General features: G+C 38.2%; 1 protein-coding gene across 2 annotated transcripts in view; it reads left to right on the top strand.

Moving 5' to 3' along the window:
* The window catches only part of LOC140595956 (uncharacterized), a 180,106-nt gene that overhangs the window by 141,274 nt on the left and 20,920 nt on the right, over positions 1 to 17,912 (top strand). For both annotated transcript variants that reach the window (XM_072742400.1, XM_072742394.1), the window contains 3 exons: positions 1,069 to 1,152; positions 3,984 to 4,096; positions 12,125 to 12,257. In XM_072742400.1, the coding sequence (XP_072598501.1) occupies positions 1,069 to 1,152; positions 3,984 to 4,096; positions 12,125 to 12,257 (330 nt within the window). The remainder of the gene's footprint in view (positions 1 to 1,068; positions 1,153 to 3,983; positions 4,097 to 12,124; positions 12,258 to 17,912) is intronic.

Genomic DNA, 17,912 nt, shown 5'->3' with positions numbered 1-17,912 from the left:
TACCTGAGTGTTTTGACCTTGAGGTTCAAATAAGTGGATTAACTTGACAACTAACTCCAGATTTGTCACATGAACTGAAGTGTAGGTGCTGTATCTCAGTACTTTTCTTTGATAGCTTTTTAAGCATTTTCAGTTAGCATACTTTTATTTTTATTTATGTAAATTTAAATGTTTAGTCTCAAATCATTTATTCTTGTGACCTTTGAACTCTTTGAAGGCATCTACTTTTCACTAAATCATAATTTGGGATAACTGGTGACTTAGCAAAGCTGTATTTGATTTCATCTTCCCACTACGGTTTATAATTTAAGCATTTTTCAAATAATTTGCTCATTTCAAAACTCAAGTAACTACCATTTGGGCTTAAAATTTTCCAATAGAATTGTATCTTTGTGATTTATTAATTTGGCACTGGATCTCTATTTTCAGGCTACTGAGGGAGGGATGGCAGGATTCTTGTATAGCAGGAGTGGAGTGAGCATGAACAGGGGAGGGAGCTCTAGGAGCTGAGGCCAGGAGGGAGGCAGAAGCCAGGTTATGTAGGGGGCTTGAGGGCCATTAGTATGACTTCACTTTTGTTCTGAGATGGTAACCTATTGGAAGGATTTGAGCAGAGGATTGAGTATGTGAAGAGCTCGGAAGTTAATTTTAGCCTCTAATAAAAAAGAGAGAAAACATTTCATTAATGTAGGATTTACCACTGCTAGCCTCACCTATATAATACCCATTTCTTTTTGAGACTTCAGAAGGCTAGGAAGCTTTGCAAATTCATCAACAAGGAATGGAGAGTGGGGCTGAAATAATTATCTATGTAACATAATACTGACTAGGCAGGAGGATGACACTTTTTGTGTCTTTAACTGAATTCACTTAACAGCAGTGTGTACACTCTAGGAATAAAAGGTGAGTTGATGTATGTGGTGATAAAGTACATACATTAGAATTATATATTATTAACATAATAATAGGATGATTTCTAAAATCAGTAACAGGAGGTCTTATTAGGTAGTTATGAGAGAACTTCAACAAGAACTGGCTGATGCTTTAAAAAAGCAATCTATGTCACAGGCTTCACCGGAGTTATCACATTATCGTATTAATTTAGAAGATGAAGTACAGGATTTAAAAACATTGGATCAAATCGAAAGTCAGGTATGTATTACATATAACATGTCAACAGTTCATCTGTAGCTGGTTAAATAATATAAAGGGTTTTAGGATGCTAGTTTCCATGGGCCACTTTCTTTTGTATTTTCGTTTCAGTTTAGCATAATTTTAGTGTCTTCACCATGCACTTTTTTTTTTATTAAATTCTGACTTTTCATTCTGCTCTCTGTGTGATATGTTTTTTTCTTATACCATTTACCCATTCACAGAAATTGAACGACTTTTTTTTTCCTGCTATACACTTTTTTTAATCATTTATTTATTTATTTGAGAGAGAGAGAGAGAGAGAGAGAGAATGCATGTCCATGCACACTCATGAGTAGGGGGAGGGGCACAGGGAGAGAGAAAGAATCTCCAGGAGATTCCCTGCTGAGTACAGAGCCCCATGCCAGCTTAAACCCACCACCAATGAGATCATGACCTGAGCTGAAATCATGAGTTGGATGCCTAAACCAACTGAGCTACCCAGATGCCCTAAAAACAATGTTCTCTAGTGAAATCTCTATTACCATGATGAGGCGAGCTAGATAAAATCAGAAGATAAGGTTTAATGGAATGTTTCAGACATTGTCTGAACAATGTCTGAAAGACAATGTCACTTCTCATCTTCACTTTTATTGATGGATATACACTCTGTACTGATTTCAGGAAAACTTGTAAAGAAAGGTTACGACTAGTGGAACTGAGGCATTTCCTTCATTTTCTTTTCCTTTTATGTATTTATTTTTAATATATTTATTTATAAGTATTAGAAAATATTTATATTTTTAATATTTATATATTAAAAATGCATGGAAATACTCAGATGATGTATATACAGCCAAAAGTGAGAATTAAGAAAATTATCTGGGTCCTGCCATTGACTCTTTTTAAAAGCTTTATTGAGCTATAAATACACCTACCATACAGTTGACCCATTTAACATGTGTTGTTGTCGCTGAGTATATTTATAGGGTTTTGCAACTATCACTGCCATCAGAACATTTTCATCACCCTGAAAAAAACCCTCAGCTGTTGCCCTTGACCTCCGGCAACCAGAAGTCTACTTCTTGTCTCCATAGAGTTGCCTATTGTGAATGTTTCACATAAAGGGAGTCACACCATGTGTGGTCCTTTGTGACTCGCTTCTTTCACTTCCTGTTTTCAGGGTTCGCCTGTGTTCTAGCATATGTCAGTGCTTCATTTCTTTTTCTGGTTAGACAGTCCTCCATTGTGGGCTAACGCCCTTGTTCATTCATCATTTAATGCACCTTTGGGTTATTTCCACTTTGTGGCCATTAATAATGCTGCTGTGAACATTGATTTAGTTGTTGTCTGGCATCTGTTTGTATTTCTCTGCCATCAGGTTTTATCCTTTAAGTTAATTGGGGTGATTTTACCATCTCTCACCCTTTTTTTTTTTTTACTCATTCTACCCTCTGTCTTTTTAGTTTCCCTTCCTCTTGCCTAATCGTACACTATTGAGTCCTGGCTCATTGTCTCTCATTCTCCATGAGGCTTTTCTGATTATTCTAACTCCCCTGTGAACTTACTTTCTTCACCCGTATTATCTAGTCTGTGCAGACCAGTTTAGTCCTTTATTTTACATTGTTTTTATTTTTTTTTCATGAGCAATGATTCTGTCTTCCTATGTACAAATGTATCTAAGAGGGAAAATATTTTATGTGTATGGTACCTGTCCTTGCCTAAATTTGAGAATATCTTAACAGTTTTTAGGATAAAATTAAGTACTTTATACCATAGCAGTAATTTCTGATTGAAACACATTGACATAACAAAGCTGTATTCTAAATGTATTTTAAGCAGTTAAGTGTAAACCTGAAAGCATTTAATCCGACCAGACAAAGTGTTCAATCGGATGCTGGTTTTTTCTGATTTGGAGAACTCTGAGAGGATGTGAAAAAGAGGAATAGCAAGGGTCCAAGGACTGAATGTCAGCGTTTGCTGTCATTTATAAATGAAATGGGATTAGAGGAGCAGAGGGAAGATGTGGCATTGTTTTCAGCTGCTGCTGAGAAGTAAAGCAGGATCAGGACTTGCAAAAACAGATCCTTGATGATTGTCAAAAATTTTCAGTGGAATTCCAGGATTGAAAGTCAGATTTTAGTGTAGAAGACGCGATGAAAAGATGAATCTGTGCCTGAGATGACACATGAAAGAATGTTCGAGTCCAGTGAAAGGGGAAAAGCAAGATGATCGAAAATGCTGCAAGAGTAAGGAAACGTTTTGATAGAATAGTGGGAAGGCTTGAATTTTATTTAGAGAGAAAAGTGGTCAATAGAAAAGAAGAAATTGAAATCTTGCAGAGAAATGTTTGAAATGCTTGCAGAGAAAAAGAGTATCTCATCCCAAAGTCAGATAATCATCAAAATTATAATGGGGACAGTATGGGAATTTTTCAGAGACTGTATCTTAATAAGCTGTGATCTCACAAAACCCAGAGTATCTTAAGATATTGGTGAAACTGCTTCTAGGACATCTCTAGAAACTCAAATGTAAGTATAGCCACGTTAAAGATTTTTTCATTAATGTGGATTAAAAACCTCTGTCTGTATTTCCCAAGTAAATTTTGGCAATTTAAATTCTAGAAACAAAAATGATGAAAATATAAACTCAGGTGAAGCTGTTTTAACAAACATCCTTATTTTTGAGATTTCTTTTCATTGACATTTGGTTCATAACCTACATTTTATATGTATTTTATAAACCTGTCTAAACACATATTACCCATGGATTCATGAGAAATAGCATTTTATAAAAGAAGAAGGAGTCTCTTGATTTTTGAAACTAATGTTCTTAAAAAATTGTTTCCAAAGTGTGGTGATGAAAAGGAAAACCTAAAGAAATGTATGGAGTTAAAACAGCCTTTGCAGTTCAGGTTGGATCAAGAAGTGAAGAAAAATGAGGAATTACAAAAAGAGAATACTGGGTAAGACTAATATTTCATCACTTTAACCATTAATTAACTAATTTATCTGTAATTGTAGTTTATAAAAACCTAAATAGAAATTCTTGCCAAAATACTACATTTACTCTTCCGTGATTCCTTAAATAATAACAACAATGCCTTTGACATATATTGTCAACTGCGCTTTTCATTGTCCACCGTGAATTATTTCTGCAAGATATCTTTGTTCTTAGGTAATCTTTCCTTTTAATAGTGTTCTTTTCTTAGAGCAGATATCCTAATCTCTAAAAACTTATCTGTGTCATTATATAACAACATCAAAAGTTATCTTGGATTCACTTGTATTTCTTTTTATTTTATATTATTTATTTGAATTCAAATTAACTTATAGTGTAATATTAGTTTCAGAGGTAGAGTTCAGTGATTCATCAGTCTTATATAACACCCAGTGCTCATGCCCTCCTTAATCTCCATCAGGCAGTTACCCCATCCGCCCAATCCCTTCCCCTCCAGCAACCCACAGTTTGTTTTCTAGTATTGAGTGACTTATGGTTTGTGTCCCTTTCTGATTTCATCTTGTTTTACTTTTCCTTCCCTTCCCCTATGCTACTCTGTTTTGTTTCTTAAATTCCACATATGAGTGAAACCGTATGATAATTTTCTTTCTCCAATTGACATATTTTGCTTAACATTATCCCGTCTGGTTCCATCGCATCATTGCAAATGGCAAGAATTCATTTTTCTTTTTTATAAATGTTATATATTTATTCATGAGAGGCACACACACACACACACACACACACACACACACAGAGTGAGAGATAGAGAGGCAGAGACGTAGGCAAGAGGGAGGAGAAGCAGGCTCAATGCAGAGAGCCCGATGTGGAACTCAATCCCGGGATTCCGGGATCATGCCCTGAGCCAAAGGCCAACTCTCAGCCACTGAGCCACTCAGGGGTCCCAAGATTTCATTATTTATTGGCTGAGTAATATTCTGTTCTCTCACCTCCCTCCCTCTCTCTCTCTCTCTCTGTCTAATAAATAAATATGATTACTTATTTATTTATATCTACATCACATCTTCTTTATGCATACCTCTTTCAAAGAACATCCATACCTCTCAGGTTGGCTATTGAGGATATTACTGGTATAAACAGGGGGTGCAGGTGCCCCTTCGGATCCCGACCAAAGTGATCTTTGGGATTCATACCTTCTAGTGCAATTTCTGGGTTTTGCATAGGTAGCTCCTTTTTCAACTCTTTGAGGAACCTCTGCTACTGATTTCCAGAGTAGCTGCACCAGGTTGTATTCCCACCAACATCATAAGAGGATCCCCCTTTCTCTGCATTCCCGCCAACATCTGTCATTTCCAGACTTGCTAATTTTGGCCATTATGAAAGGCGTGAGGGGGAAACTCACCGTGGTTTTGATTTGTATTTCTCTGGTGCCAGCTGATGGTGAGCATGTTTTCATGTGTCTGTTGGCCATATGTATGTCTTCTTTGGAGACATGTCCTTTCATTTCTTCTGCCCATTTCTTCATTGGGTTATCTTTCTTTGGGTGTTGACTTTGAATTAGCTCTTTATAGACTTTGCATACCAGCCTTTTATCTGATAAGGCATTTGCAAACACCTTCTCCCATTCTGTCAGTTGTCTTTTGGTTTTGTCAACTGTTCCCTTGCTGTGTAAAAGCTTTTTATCTTGATGAAGTCCCAGTAGGTCATTTTGGCATCTGGTGACATGTCTAGCAAGAAGTTGCTGCAGCCAAGGTCACAGAGGTTGCTGGCTGTGTTGTCCTCTAGGATTTTGATGGATTCCTATCTCACATTTGGGTGTTTCATCCATTTTGAGTCTATTTTTGTGTATGGTGTAAGAAAATGGTCCAGTTTTACTCTTCTACATGTGGTGGTCTGATTTTCCCACACCATTTGTTGAAGAGACCACTTTGTCTCCATTGGATTTTCTTTCCAGTATTGTTGAAGAGGAGTTGACCATAGAGTTGAGGGTCTACTTCTGGATTTTCTCTTCTGGGCCATTGATTGACATGTCTGCTTTTGTGCCAGGACCATACTGTCCTGTTGATCACAGCTTTGCAATAGAGTTTGAAGACTGGCTTCTAATGTCACCAGCTTTGGCTACGTTTTTCAACATACCTTTGGCTATTCAGGGCCCTCTAAGGTTCCAAACAAATTTTAGTATTATTTACTCCAGCTGTATGCAAAGAAGTTGGGGGCAGCCCAGGTGGCTCAGCGGTATAACTCTGCCTTCAATCCAGGATGTGATCCGGGAGACCCGGGATCAAGTGCCACGTTGGGCTCCCTGCATGGGGCCTGCTTCTCCCTCTACCTGTGTCTCTGCCTCTGCGTGTGTGTGTGTGTGTGTGTGTGTGTGTGTGTGTGTGTCTAATGAATAAATAAATTAAAAAAATCTTGAAAAAGAAAGAAAAGAAGTTAGCAGTATTTTGATAGAGATTGCATTGAATGTAGAGATTGCTCGAGCTTGCATAGACATTTTAACAATATTTGTTCTTCCAATCCATGAACATGGAATGATTTCAGTTCTTTATGTCTTTCTCAATTTCTTTCCAGAATGTCCTGTCGTCTTCAGAGTACAGATCCTTGTCTCTTTGGGTGGGTTTATTACGAGGTATCTTATGGTGTTTAGTGCAATGGTAAATGGAATCGACTCCTCATTTTCTCTTTCTTCCATCTCATTGTTAGTGTATAGAAATGCAACTGATTTCTGTGCATGGATTTCCTATCCTGCTGCTTTGCTGAATTCAGGAAAGGGTCCTAGCAATGTTGGGGTGGCATCTTTTGGGTTTTCCACATAGGATATCATGTCCTCTGAGAAAAGTGAGAGTTTGAGTTCTTTTCTGATTCAGACGCCTTATTATTTCTTTTTGTTGTCTAATTGCTGAGGCTATGTCGAACAACACTGGTTGTCCAGAGAGTGGACCTCCCTGTCGTGTTCCTGACCTTAGTGGCAAAGCTCTCAGTTTTTCCCCATTAAGAATGGCATCGGGTGTGGGCTTTTCGTAGATGGCTTTTATGATATTGAGATATGCCCCCCCCCCTCCCTGCACTGCAAAGAGTATTGATCCGGAAAGGGTGCTGCACTTTGTCAACTGCTTTTTCTGCATCTGTTGAGAGGATCCTATGGTTCTTATCCTTTCTTTTATTACTGTAGTGTATCACATTGGTTCATCTGTGGATGTCGAATCACCCTTGCAGCCCAGGCATAAAACCCACTTGGCCATGGTGAATAATCCTTTAACTGTTGAATCCTCCCAGCCAGTGTCTTGGTGAGAATTTTGGCATCCGTGTTCATCAGGGATATGGGAGTGTAATTCTCCTTTTGGGTGGGGTCTTGGTCTGGTTTTGCGATCAGAGTAATGCTGGCCTCACAGAGAACGCTGGAAGGTTTCCCTTCCATTACTAATTTTTATAAACAGCTCCGAAGAATAGATTAATTCTTCCTGGAATGTGTGGTAGAATTCTCCTGGGAAGCCACGTGGTCCTGGAGTCTTGTTTGTTGGCAGATATTTGATGACTGCTCCCATTTCCTTGCTGGTTATGGGTCTGTTCAGGTTTCCTGTGTCTTCCTGTTTCAGTTTTGATAGGAAGGGATCCATTTCTTCCAGATTGCTTAGTTTGTTGGCATATAGTTGCTCAGAATATGTTCTTAGAGTTGTCTGTATTTCTCTGGTGCTGGTCGTGATCTGTCTTCTTTCATTCACGATCTTATTTCTTTGGGTCCGTTCTCTTTTTGATATGTCTGGCCAGGGGTTTATTGATCTTATTCTGTCAAAGAACCAGCTCCTGATTTCATTGATGTGTTCTACTCTTCCTTTGGTTTCTATTTCATTGATTTCTGCTCTGATCCTTATGAATTCCCTTCTCCTGCTGGTTTTAGGTTTTAATCTTCTGTTCTTTTCCAGCTCCTTTAGGTGTAAGGTAAGCTTGTGTACGTAGGACCTTTCTCGTTTCTTGAGAAAGACTTGTATTGCTATATACTTCCTTCTTAGGATGGCCTTTGCTACATCCCAGATGTTTTGAGCAGTTGTGTTTCCATTTTCATTCATTTCTATGAGGTTTTTCAAACTGTGCTTTTATTCCCTGGCTTGATTCTTTAACCTCCGTGTATTTGAATTCTTTCCAAATTTCCTCTTGTGATTAAGTTCCAGTTTCAAAGCATTGTGGTCTGAAGGTATGCAGGGAATGATCCCAATCTTTTGGTATCAGTTGAGACCTCATTGATGACCCAGTACGTGATCTAGTGTGGAACATGTTCCATGTGCACCCGAGAAGAATGTGTATTCTGTTGCTGTAGGATGGAATGCTCTGAAGTTATCTGTGAAGTCCATTTTGTGCAGTGTGTCATTCAAAGCCCTTGTGCCCTTGTGGATCTTCTGCTTAGGTGATCTGGCCATTAAAGTGAGTGGTGTGTTAAAGTGCCTACTATTATTGTATGACTATCAATGTGTTCCTTTAATTTTGATATGAATTGGTTCCTAAGGGAGGCCTGGGTGGCTCAGTCGGTTAAGCCCTTGCCTTTGGTCAGGTCATGTTCTCAGGGTCCTGGGATCAAGCCCTCATCAGGCTCCCTGTTCAGTGGGGAGTCTGCTTCTGTTCTCTCTCTGTGTCAAATAAATAAATAAATACATACATACATACATAAATACATACATAAATGAAATCTTAACAGAAAACTGGTTTATATAGTTGGCTGCTCCTACTTTAGAGGCATTAAAACTTAAAATTGTTCAATTTTCTCTTTGGATAGACCCTTTAATTATGGCATAGTGTCTTTCTTCATCTCTTAATGCAGTCTTTGGTTTAAAATACAAGTTGTCGGGATCCCTGAGTGGCGCAGCGGTTTGGCGCCTGCCTTTGGCCCAGGGCGCAATCCTGGAGACCTGGGATCGAGTCCCACATTGGGCTCCTGATGCATGGAGCCTGCTTCTCCCTCTGCCTATGTCTCTGCCTCTCTCTCTTTCTCTCTCTGTGACTGTCATAAATAAATAAAAATTTAAAAAAGTAAATAAAATACAACTTGTCTGATATCAGGATTGCCACTCCACAGTTTTTTTTTTTTAATGTCCTTTAATATGATAAAATGGTTTTCCACCCCCTCACCTTCAATCTGGGGTTGTCTTTGTGTCTAAAATGAGTCTCTTACACATAGGATATCGATGGGTCTTGCTTTTTTTTTTTTTTTTTTTTTTAATCCACTGGGATACCCTGTGTGTTTTGGTTGGGGCATTTGGCTTGTTTACATTCAGAGTAATGATTGAAAGATATGGATGTAGTGCCATTGTATTACGTGTAAAGTCCGTGTTTTGGTGTACTGTGTCTGTTCCTTTCTGGTCTGTGTTACTTTTGGGCTGTTTGCTTAAAGGTTCCCCTTTACCACTTCTGGCAGGGCTGTTTTAGGGATCACAAATTGTTTTAGTTTCTGTTTGTCCTGGAAGCTTTTTATCTCCCCTTGTATTTTGAATGAGAGCCTTGCTGGATAAAATTCTTGGCTGTAGATTCTTCTCATTGAGCACCCTGGGTATATCATGTCAGCTCTCTCTGGCCTGCTAGGTCTCTTTGGATAGATCTGCTGCCAGTTGAATATTTCTCTCCTTCTTGGTTCAGGGCCTCGTGTTCCAAGCTGCTTTCAGGATTTTCTCTTTGTGTCTGAAAGTTGCAAGCTTTGCTATTATATGTTGAGATATTGACCTGTTTTTTATTGATTTTTAGGAAGGTTCTCTGTGTCTCCTGGCACTTGAGTGCCTGTTTCTTTCCCCAGATGAGGGAAGATTTCTGCTATAATTTGCTCAAATATGCCTTCTGCCCCCTCCTTCCCCTCTTTTTCTGGGATCCCCATTATTCTAACATTGTTTTGCTGTGTGGTAAGACTCATCTCTCAAATTCTCTTGTCATAGTCCAGTGGTTGTTTCTCTGGCTTTTCCTCAGCTTCTTTATTCTCCATTGTTTTGTCTTCTATATCACTACTTCTCTGTGAAGCCTCATTTATCCTAGCAGTTAGAACCTTCATTTTTTATTGCATCTCACTAGGATTAGCCTTTTTTTTATCTCAACTTGATTAGATATCAGTTGTTTTATTTCTCCAGAAAGGCATTCTTTAGTGTCCTCTGTGTGTCTTTTAAGCCCAGCTATTATCTTGATGGTCATTATTCTGAACTCTCGCTCCAGCCTCTTCCTTCTATCCATGCTGATTAGGTTCCCGGCAGTCAGTACTGCCTCTCATTCTCTTTGTGGCGGTGAGTTTTTCCATCTTGTCATTCTGTCCAGAGAAGAAGAGATGAGTGAGAGAACAGAATAGAAAAATATCAAGTATGACCCCAGATAAATATATCCTAAACAAACCAGAAGAGACCCAAAGCCAATTTCAAGGTTAACAAAGGAGATCATAGAATTAGAGAGATCAAGAGACCAGAGCAGTACACTGGATCCTATGTGTATTTTGGTGTGTTTGAGAGGAAATTGCATCCCCAAATGATTAAGAGGAAACCTTGTATATATACAAAAATAAAATTAAATACAAGGTAATTCTAGAATGTAAGTGTAAAAATGGAAATTAAAAATCAAAATCAAAAGGATATTATCGGGGATCCGTGAGTGGCGCAGTGCTTTAGAGCCTGCCTTTGGCCCAGGGCACAATCCTGGAGACCCGGGATCGAATCCCACATCCAGCTCCCGGTGCATGGAGCCTGCTTCTCCCTCTGCCTATGTCTCTGCCTATCTCTCTCTCTCTCTCTCTCTCTCTCTCTCTCTCTCTCTCTGTGACCATCATGAATAAAAAAAAAAAAAAAAAAAGGATATTATCACCCAGTTGAACAAAACCGAGCAATATACCATATCCTATGTATATTTTGGTCTGTTTGTTAGAGAAATATATCCCAAAGGAAAAACAAGCAGGACTTACATGTATATAGAAATAAAATTAAGTACGGTGAAATAATAGAATGTAACTCTGAAGGTGAAAGTTAACCAAGACTTGCAGAAAGTGGTCACTTTTCTATTTGTAGAAATGCTGCAATTCTTTCCTTAGATCGCTGGTATTTCACAGGTGTTCAGAATGATTTGAAAACTCTCTGGCTGAATTTCTGGGATCAGACAAAACTATGTTCTCCTCTTGCTCTGCCATCTCTGACTCAAGTGGCTTACATTTTCTTCCTGCATTTTCTAGCTATAAAATATATCATTCATACAAAAATATATGTCTGACTTAATGAAGAATAAAATGAACAATTTCACTACTCAGATTTTTAAAAAAGTCTTTCCGATGTCTCTGAAGCTCCCACCTGGCTTCCTTTCTGCTTATTTGCTGAGTATTTAAGTGTTGCTCTGATCCGCCAAAACTTTTCTGTCATTTAACTTTGTTTCTCTGCATTGTTTGGCATCCTTCACTTTCCTAAGAGTGTACTAGCCAAGGTATTAGATTTTTGTTTAAAACAGTCTCATAGGCCATCATCATACATTCTCTCTCTGCTGATTTCCTTTCTTCTAAAGCTCTGCCTCTTCCTTCTTCCTCTGAATTCAAACTTTATAAATATTTTTCTTTCCTGTTTCTCTTTCTGTTTTGAATGATCTCCTTTGATGTTTTTTGTCTGTATTTTCTTTCCTTCTTGTAGACTGTGGTAGGTGGGTACCAAAATGTAATTTTGTGTCTTTATAAAACATTAATAGATGAGGATGCTTTTCTTCCTCACCATGGATTACTAGCCTCTACTACCTAATAATAGATTAATTTTTATATTCACATGCTGAAAATAGATATTAATAATAACTTACAAGAACTCTTAATATAGTTACCCTGTTAACTCTTTAACTGCCATATGTGTCATAAAAATCTTTTCCATATTTTTTTACTTAGCAATGTAATTTAGTTGGTATTCTCTCAAACAATGAGAGATTGGAACAAATGAGATATCATAATTATAGATTTGTTTATGTGATAGAACATATTATCTATTTAAATAAGTATTAAATATTTCTTCTTAAAGGACCTGACTTACTCATTCTATACCTTCTGCAGGCTTAAGAACCTCTTAAACATGACAGGAAGGATGTTATTAAGTAAATATGAAAATGGAGAGCTTCCTTTCTATGGAGATTTAAAAACCAGTCAAACGGACGCGGATATTCAGATTAATATGCTAAAACAGAAGGTAATTTTTAATTAGTTTTGGGACTCTAAAATCATTGGGAAATAAATCCCTCTGTGCTTTGAGCAGTAAAATACAGATTTTCCTACTAATCTTACATACTTGATATATATTTTTGGTGATAACTTTATTGAGATATAATGAACATACGATGCATATTCAAAGACTACCACAATCCATTTTAGAACATTTTGTCACCGTAAAAATAAACCCTATGCCCTTTAACTGTCACCTCAGGCTAGTTTCCCCCTCCCTATTCTTCTTAGCCATAGGTAGTCACCATTCTAGTCTCTGTCTCTATCGATTTGCTGCTGATTTTGGACAGGTCATCTCAATGGAATCACCAAATATTTGATCCTTTGTGACTGCCTTCTTTGGTTCAGCATGTTTTTAGATTTATTTTGTGCCATGTGTCAGAACTTTGTTTTTTTTTTTTTTTTAATTTCTGAATACTATCCCACCGTACGGACAGCCCACATTTTATTTATGTATTTATCATTTGGTGGATGTTTGAGCTGTTACACTTTTTGGCTGTTGTTAATAATGCTGTTGTGAATACGCATGTACAAGCTTTTGTGTGAACATTTCACTTCTCTTGGGTATATACTTATAAATGGAATTGTTAGTTCATTTGTTAAAGGACCTTTTTGGTTTAAACATTTTTTATTTAAACCTTTTGAGGAACTGCCAGACTATTTTCCAAACTGGCTGCACCATTTTACATTTATGTCACCAGTGTTTGAGGATTCTCATTTTCCCTGATTCTTGTCAATGTTTGTCATTATCTGTTGTTTTTGTTATAGCTATCCTATTGGGTGTAAAATGACACGTTGTAGGGGTATTTTCATTTGTTTCCAATTTTTATTTGAATTCTCGTTAGTTGACATATCATGTAATATTGGTGTCAGGAGTAGAATTTAGTGATTCCTCACTTAAATACCCAGTTCTCATCAGTACAAGTGCCTTCCTTAATACCCATCACTCATCTAGCCCCCCCTGCCCACCTCGACAGCCACGCTTAGTTTATTCTCTATGGTTGATAGTCTCTTATGGTTTCCCTCTCTTTCTCTCCTTTTTTTCCACCTTCCCCTATGTTCATCTGTTGTTGTTTTTTTTCTTAATTCCACATAGGAGTGAAATCATATGGTATTTGTCTTTCTCTGACTTATTTCACTTAGCATAATACACTTGTTGAGTTCCATCTGTCTTGTGGTTTTAATTTGCATATTTCTTAGAACTAGTGATGTTGAGCATCTAACCTTTATATGTGGTCATTATTCAATTCCATATCTTGCTTAAAGAACTAATCATTTCTTTTGCCCATTTTCATATTGGACTATCTTTTCATTATTGTAAGACTTCTATCTATATCCTAACTACAGCCCCCTTATCAGGGATATGATTTTCAAATATTTTATTCATCACCTTGCCTTTTCACTTTTTCCTGATGGTTACATTTGAAGCATAGAAGCTTTTATTTTTTTAGATTTTGATGAAATCCTTAATCTGTTTCTGTCTTTTGATGCCATATTTAAGAAACTGTTGCCAAATGCAATCACCAACATACACACCTGTTTTTTTCTATGAGTTTTATAATTTTAGCTCTTAATATTTCATGTTAAGTTTGTACATACGTTGTGAGGTAGAGGTCTAATTTTATTACTTTGTGCGTGGATATCCATTTGTCTCAGTACCATTTGTTAAAAAGACTATTCTTATTCCATTTGAGTGTCTCGACACCCTTGTTGAAAATCAATCCACCATAATTTGAGAGTTTGTTTTTAGATCCTCAATTCTAATACATTGACCTATATGACTATCCTTACGCCACTACCAAATCAGATTTTATGAGAATTCTTTCCTAGTCCTCTTGCAAATTACCACTCATTTATATTACAATTATGTAATAAGTCAATGTAGTAGAACCTAACTTTACTCCTGTAGAGACTTATACTTTTTGAAGGAGCCTTTTGCCAGCTTACGCCTTGCTGACTACCTGACACAATGAGAAGCCAGGCTCAAAAAGATAGAGTCCCGTTTCTCTTCTCCAGTAATACCTGTAGTTTCTCACTCAGTGCCTCCCGCATCCATTTCCGTCAAATCTTGGTTGTAGGATCCACTGTCTACTATGTACTTCGTTGTGTTATATTAACTTGTTATAATGCATAGACTCACCCATAGATTTCACCATCTAGGATATAAAGGAATAACTCTGGGTTATCAGCCTTTCTGTTTGGCAGTCTTCCTAATCCATCATCTTAAAGTTCACAATTAGATACTCTTTTGACCTGGTTCTTGTGCATACAAGACTGGCGCCGATCCCGTTCTTGGCACAGATCGTACATTCTTGGAAAACAGAGTTGCCTGTATCCATCTTCTTTTACTGAAATAGAAAGATGTGCATAGCTGTACTTGGATAGGTCAATACATAATTAATGGAATAAACATTTCATTACATTATGTCAAGAATACACCTGTAAAATATCCTGTTGCATTTAATTGAATTATCAGGGAAGCCCGGGTGCCTCAGTGTTTTAGCACTGCCTTCAGGCCAGGGTGTGATCCTGGAGACCCAGGATTGAGTCCCACATCAAGCTCCTTTCATGGAGCCTGCTTCTCTCGCTGCCTGTGTCTCTGCCTCTGTCTCTCTCTGTGTGTGTGTCTCATGAATGAATAAATTAAAAAAATTTTAAAATAATCAAATTATCAGAGACAAATAGTAGGCAAGCAGTTTGAATCACAAAAAAATTTAAAAGTGAACCTGTATGATATGGAGAAGCATTCTAGTACGATATAAAGATGAGATAGTCTTACTTACCTCCCCTGAAAAATAAGCTTTCAGTAAGATAAAGGAGAAATTATATTTAATTTAAGTGTGCCAAAGGACAATACATTTGTTTTGCTAATGAAAAGATTAGAAATTATTCCATAACGTTCTCCTTATTTCATCACTGATGAAGGGAGAATGAAGATTCTTGATTTAAAAGCACTCGATGCTGCCTCTTTCTTTCAGAATTGCAGTTAATTGAATTCAGATAAAAGGTTCCGTTTTGCTTATTAAACTTTTACTAGTTGTTCAGCTGTTATACTTCAAATCACATGTCTCTCTGCTTGCCAGTCGTTTTTCTCTCCTAACTTGAGGGGAAATTTAAAAGAGGAGTTCTTGCCTAGTTTTAATAATTTGTAATTGAAGGGATTCTTTAGAAAAATGTCTTAGAGAAAGGAAGATGGTGGCAGGGTAGGAGGAGCCTAGACTCACCTCGTCCCACTAATACAACTAGATACCTATCAACTCATCCTATATACCCCAGAAATCTACCTGAATACTGACAGAACAAAGGTCACAATTAAAGAGAGAGAAGAGGCCACTTCAAAGAAAGTCGGAAGTACAGAGACATAGTTTAGAAGAGAAAGAGATCCTATCTGCAGCAGATGGGAGGGAGTAGTGGTCCCAGCGAAGGGCAGGAGAGAAGAATACCTGGGAATGCACATAGCCACTGGCTTGGAAAAGGAGAGTGGCTGAATTCCTGAGTTCTTGCAACTACGGGGGGCTTAAAGCCTGGAATTTTAAAGGTTATTGGGCTTGGCTGCGGTAGAATCTGTAGGGCACTATACTTGGAGAGAGGCACACAGCATGGAACCAGCTGGCCGGTGCCATTTCCCTCCCCTGGCCCTGTGCACAAACACAGAGCCACCTGTGGGAATCAGTGCCACTCTGACACCAGCTGCCTAACTTGCTTACACCAGCCACCAACCCGTTTGCACTCCAGGGGAACTGCCCTTTTCAGTCATGCTTGCCTCAGTTCCAGCACAGCAAGCCCTTCCCCCAGAAGACCAGTACAAACCCCTGCGGACACCATGTGTCCCGACCAGAGTTTTGCAGGGTCTCAGTTCTAGTGGAGTGTGACAGGTCTCATTTCGCAAGCTAGTTAAAACCTGCTAGATTCAGGCCAAGTACCAAACACTGCCCGCAGCAGATACTGAGAGCCTATCTCTCAGATGACTGGCCTGAGGGATAGAGGAGCCAGAACCCAGTAGCAGAGTGCATGCCGCACACCCTGGAGACCGTCCCTGAAGCACCAGGCCCTGGGCACTACGGGACCATTTTCAGTGGTCCATTACTTTCAGGAACAAGTGACATAACTGGCTTTTCTAACCCAGAGAAACTGTCAGAGACCTAGACAAAATGAGAAGACAGAGGAATTTATCTCAAATGAAAGAACAGGATAATGCCACAGGGCCAGAGATCTAAGTGAGAGAGAGAGAGAAATAACGTGCCTGGTGGAGGATTTAAAGCAGTGACCATAAGGATGTTCAGTGGACTTGAGTAAAGAATGGAAGACATCAGTGAGACCCTTACAACAGAGATAGAAGAGTTAAAAAAGAATCTGAGATGAAGAGTGCAATAAATGAAATTAGAATACAGATCTGGAATATTCTCTGGACTAGATCATACATTAGGCCAGAAAACAGGCCTTAGGAAGTACAAAGATTGAAGTCCTACCATGCACCGTTCCTGACCACAATACTATGAAACTAGAAGTGGACTACAAAAAACCGTCTGAAAAGACCACAAATACATGGAGGTGAAATTACATCGTACTATCAATGTGTGGGCCAACCAGAAAATAAATGAAGAAATTTCAAAATACATGGAAACAAATGAAAATGAAAACACAATTGTCCAAAACCTTTGAGATGCAGCCAAAGTGACTCTAAGAGGGAAGTATATATAGCAATACAGGCCTACCTCAAGAAGCAAAAACAAAATCTCAACACAACCTGACCTTACACCTAAAGAAGCTAGAAAAAAGAACAACAAATGAAATCTAAAGCCAGCAGAAGGAAGGAGATGATAAAAATTAGAGGAAAAATAGGGGTCCTGGGTGGCTGAGTTGGTTAACTGGCCAACTCTTTGATTTTGGCTAAGGTCACGTTCTCAGGGTCCTGGGATTGAGGCCTGCTTCAGCCTCCAACCTCAGTCTACTGGAGGATTCTCTCTCTCCCTTTTCCTTTGCCCCTCCCCCCCGCCCCAATAAATAAATCTTTAAAAAAACATTAGAGTGGAAATAAATGATATAGAAACTAAACACAAATAAAAATAGAACAGATCAACAGTAGCTGGTTCTTTGAAAAATTTAATAAAATTGATAAGGCTCTAGCCATAGTTCTCAAAAAGAAAAGGGAAAGGACCCAAATAAAATCACACATGACAGAGGAGAATAACCAACACTGCAGAAATCCAAACAATTATAAAAGAATATTATGAAAAATATATGTCAACAAATTGGACAACCTAGAAGAAATGGATAAGTTCCTAGAAACATATAAATTACCAAAACTGAAGCAGGAAGGAAGTAGAACAGAACGCTAACCAGCCAAGAAATTGAATCACTCCTCCAAAAACCTGGAACAAACACAAGTCCAGGACCAGATGGCTTCAGAGGCAAATTCTACCAAGCACATAAAGAAAGAGTTAGTATGCGTTCTTCTCAAACTGTCCCAAAAAAACAGAAGAGGAAGGAAAACTTCCAAATTCATTTGATGAGGCCAGCATTACCCTGATACCAAGACCAGATAAAGACACCACAAAGAGAATTACTGGCCAATTTTTAGTGCAAAAATCCTTAACAAAATAGTAGCAAACTGAATAACAAT

This window comes from Vulpes vulpes, chromosome 2 (assembly GCF_048418805.1).
Source record: "Vulpes vulpes isolate BD-2025 chromosome 2, VulVul3, whole genome shotgun sequence".
NCBI classification, from domain to species: domain Eukaryota; kingdom Metazoa; phylum Chordata; class Mammalia; order Carnivora; family Canidae; genus Vulpes; species Vulpes vulpes.
The sequence above is the reverse complement of the archived record's forward strand: the minus strand, read 5'-3'. Positions and strand labels throughout refer to the sequence as shown.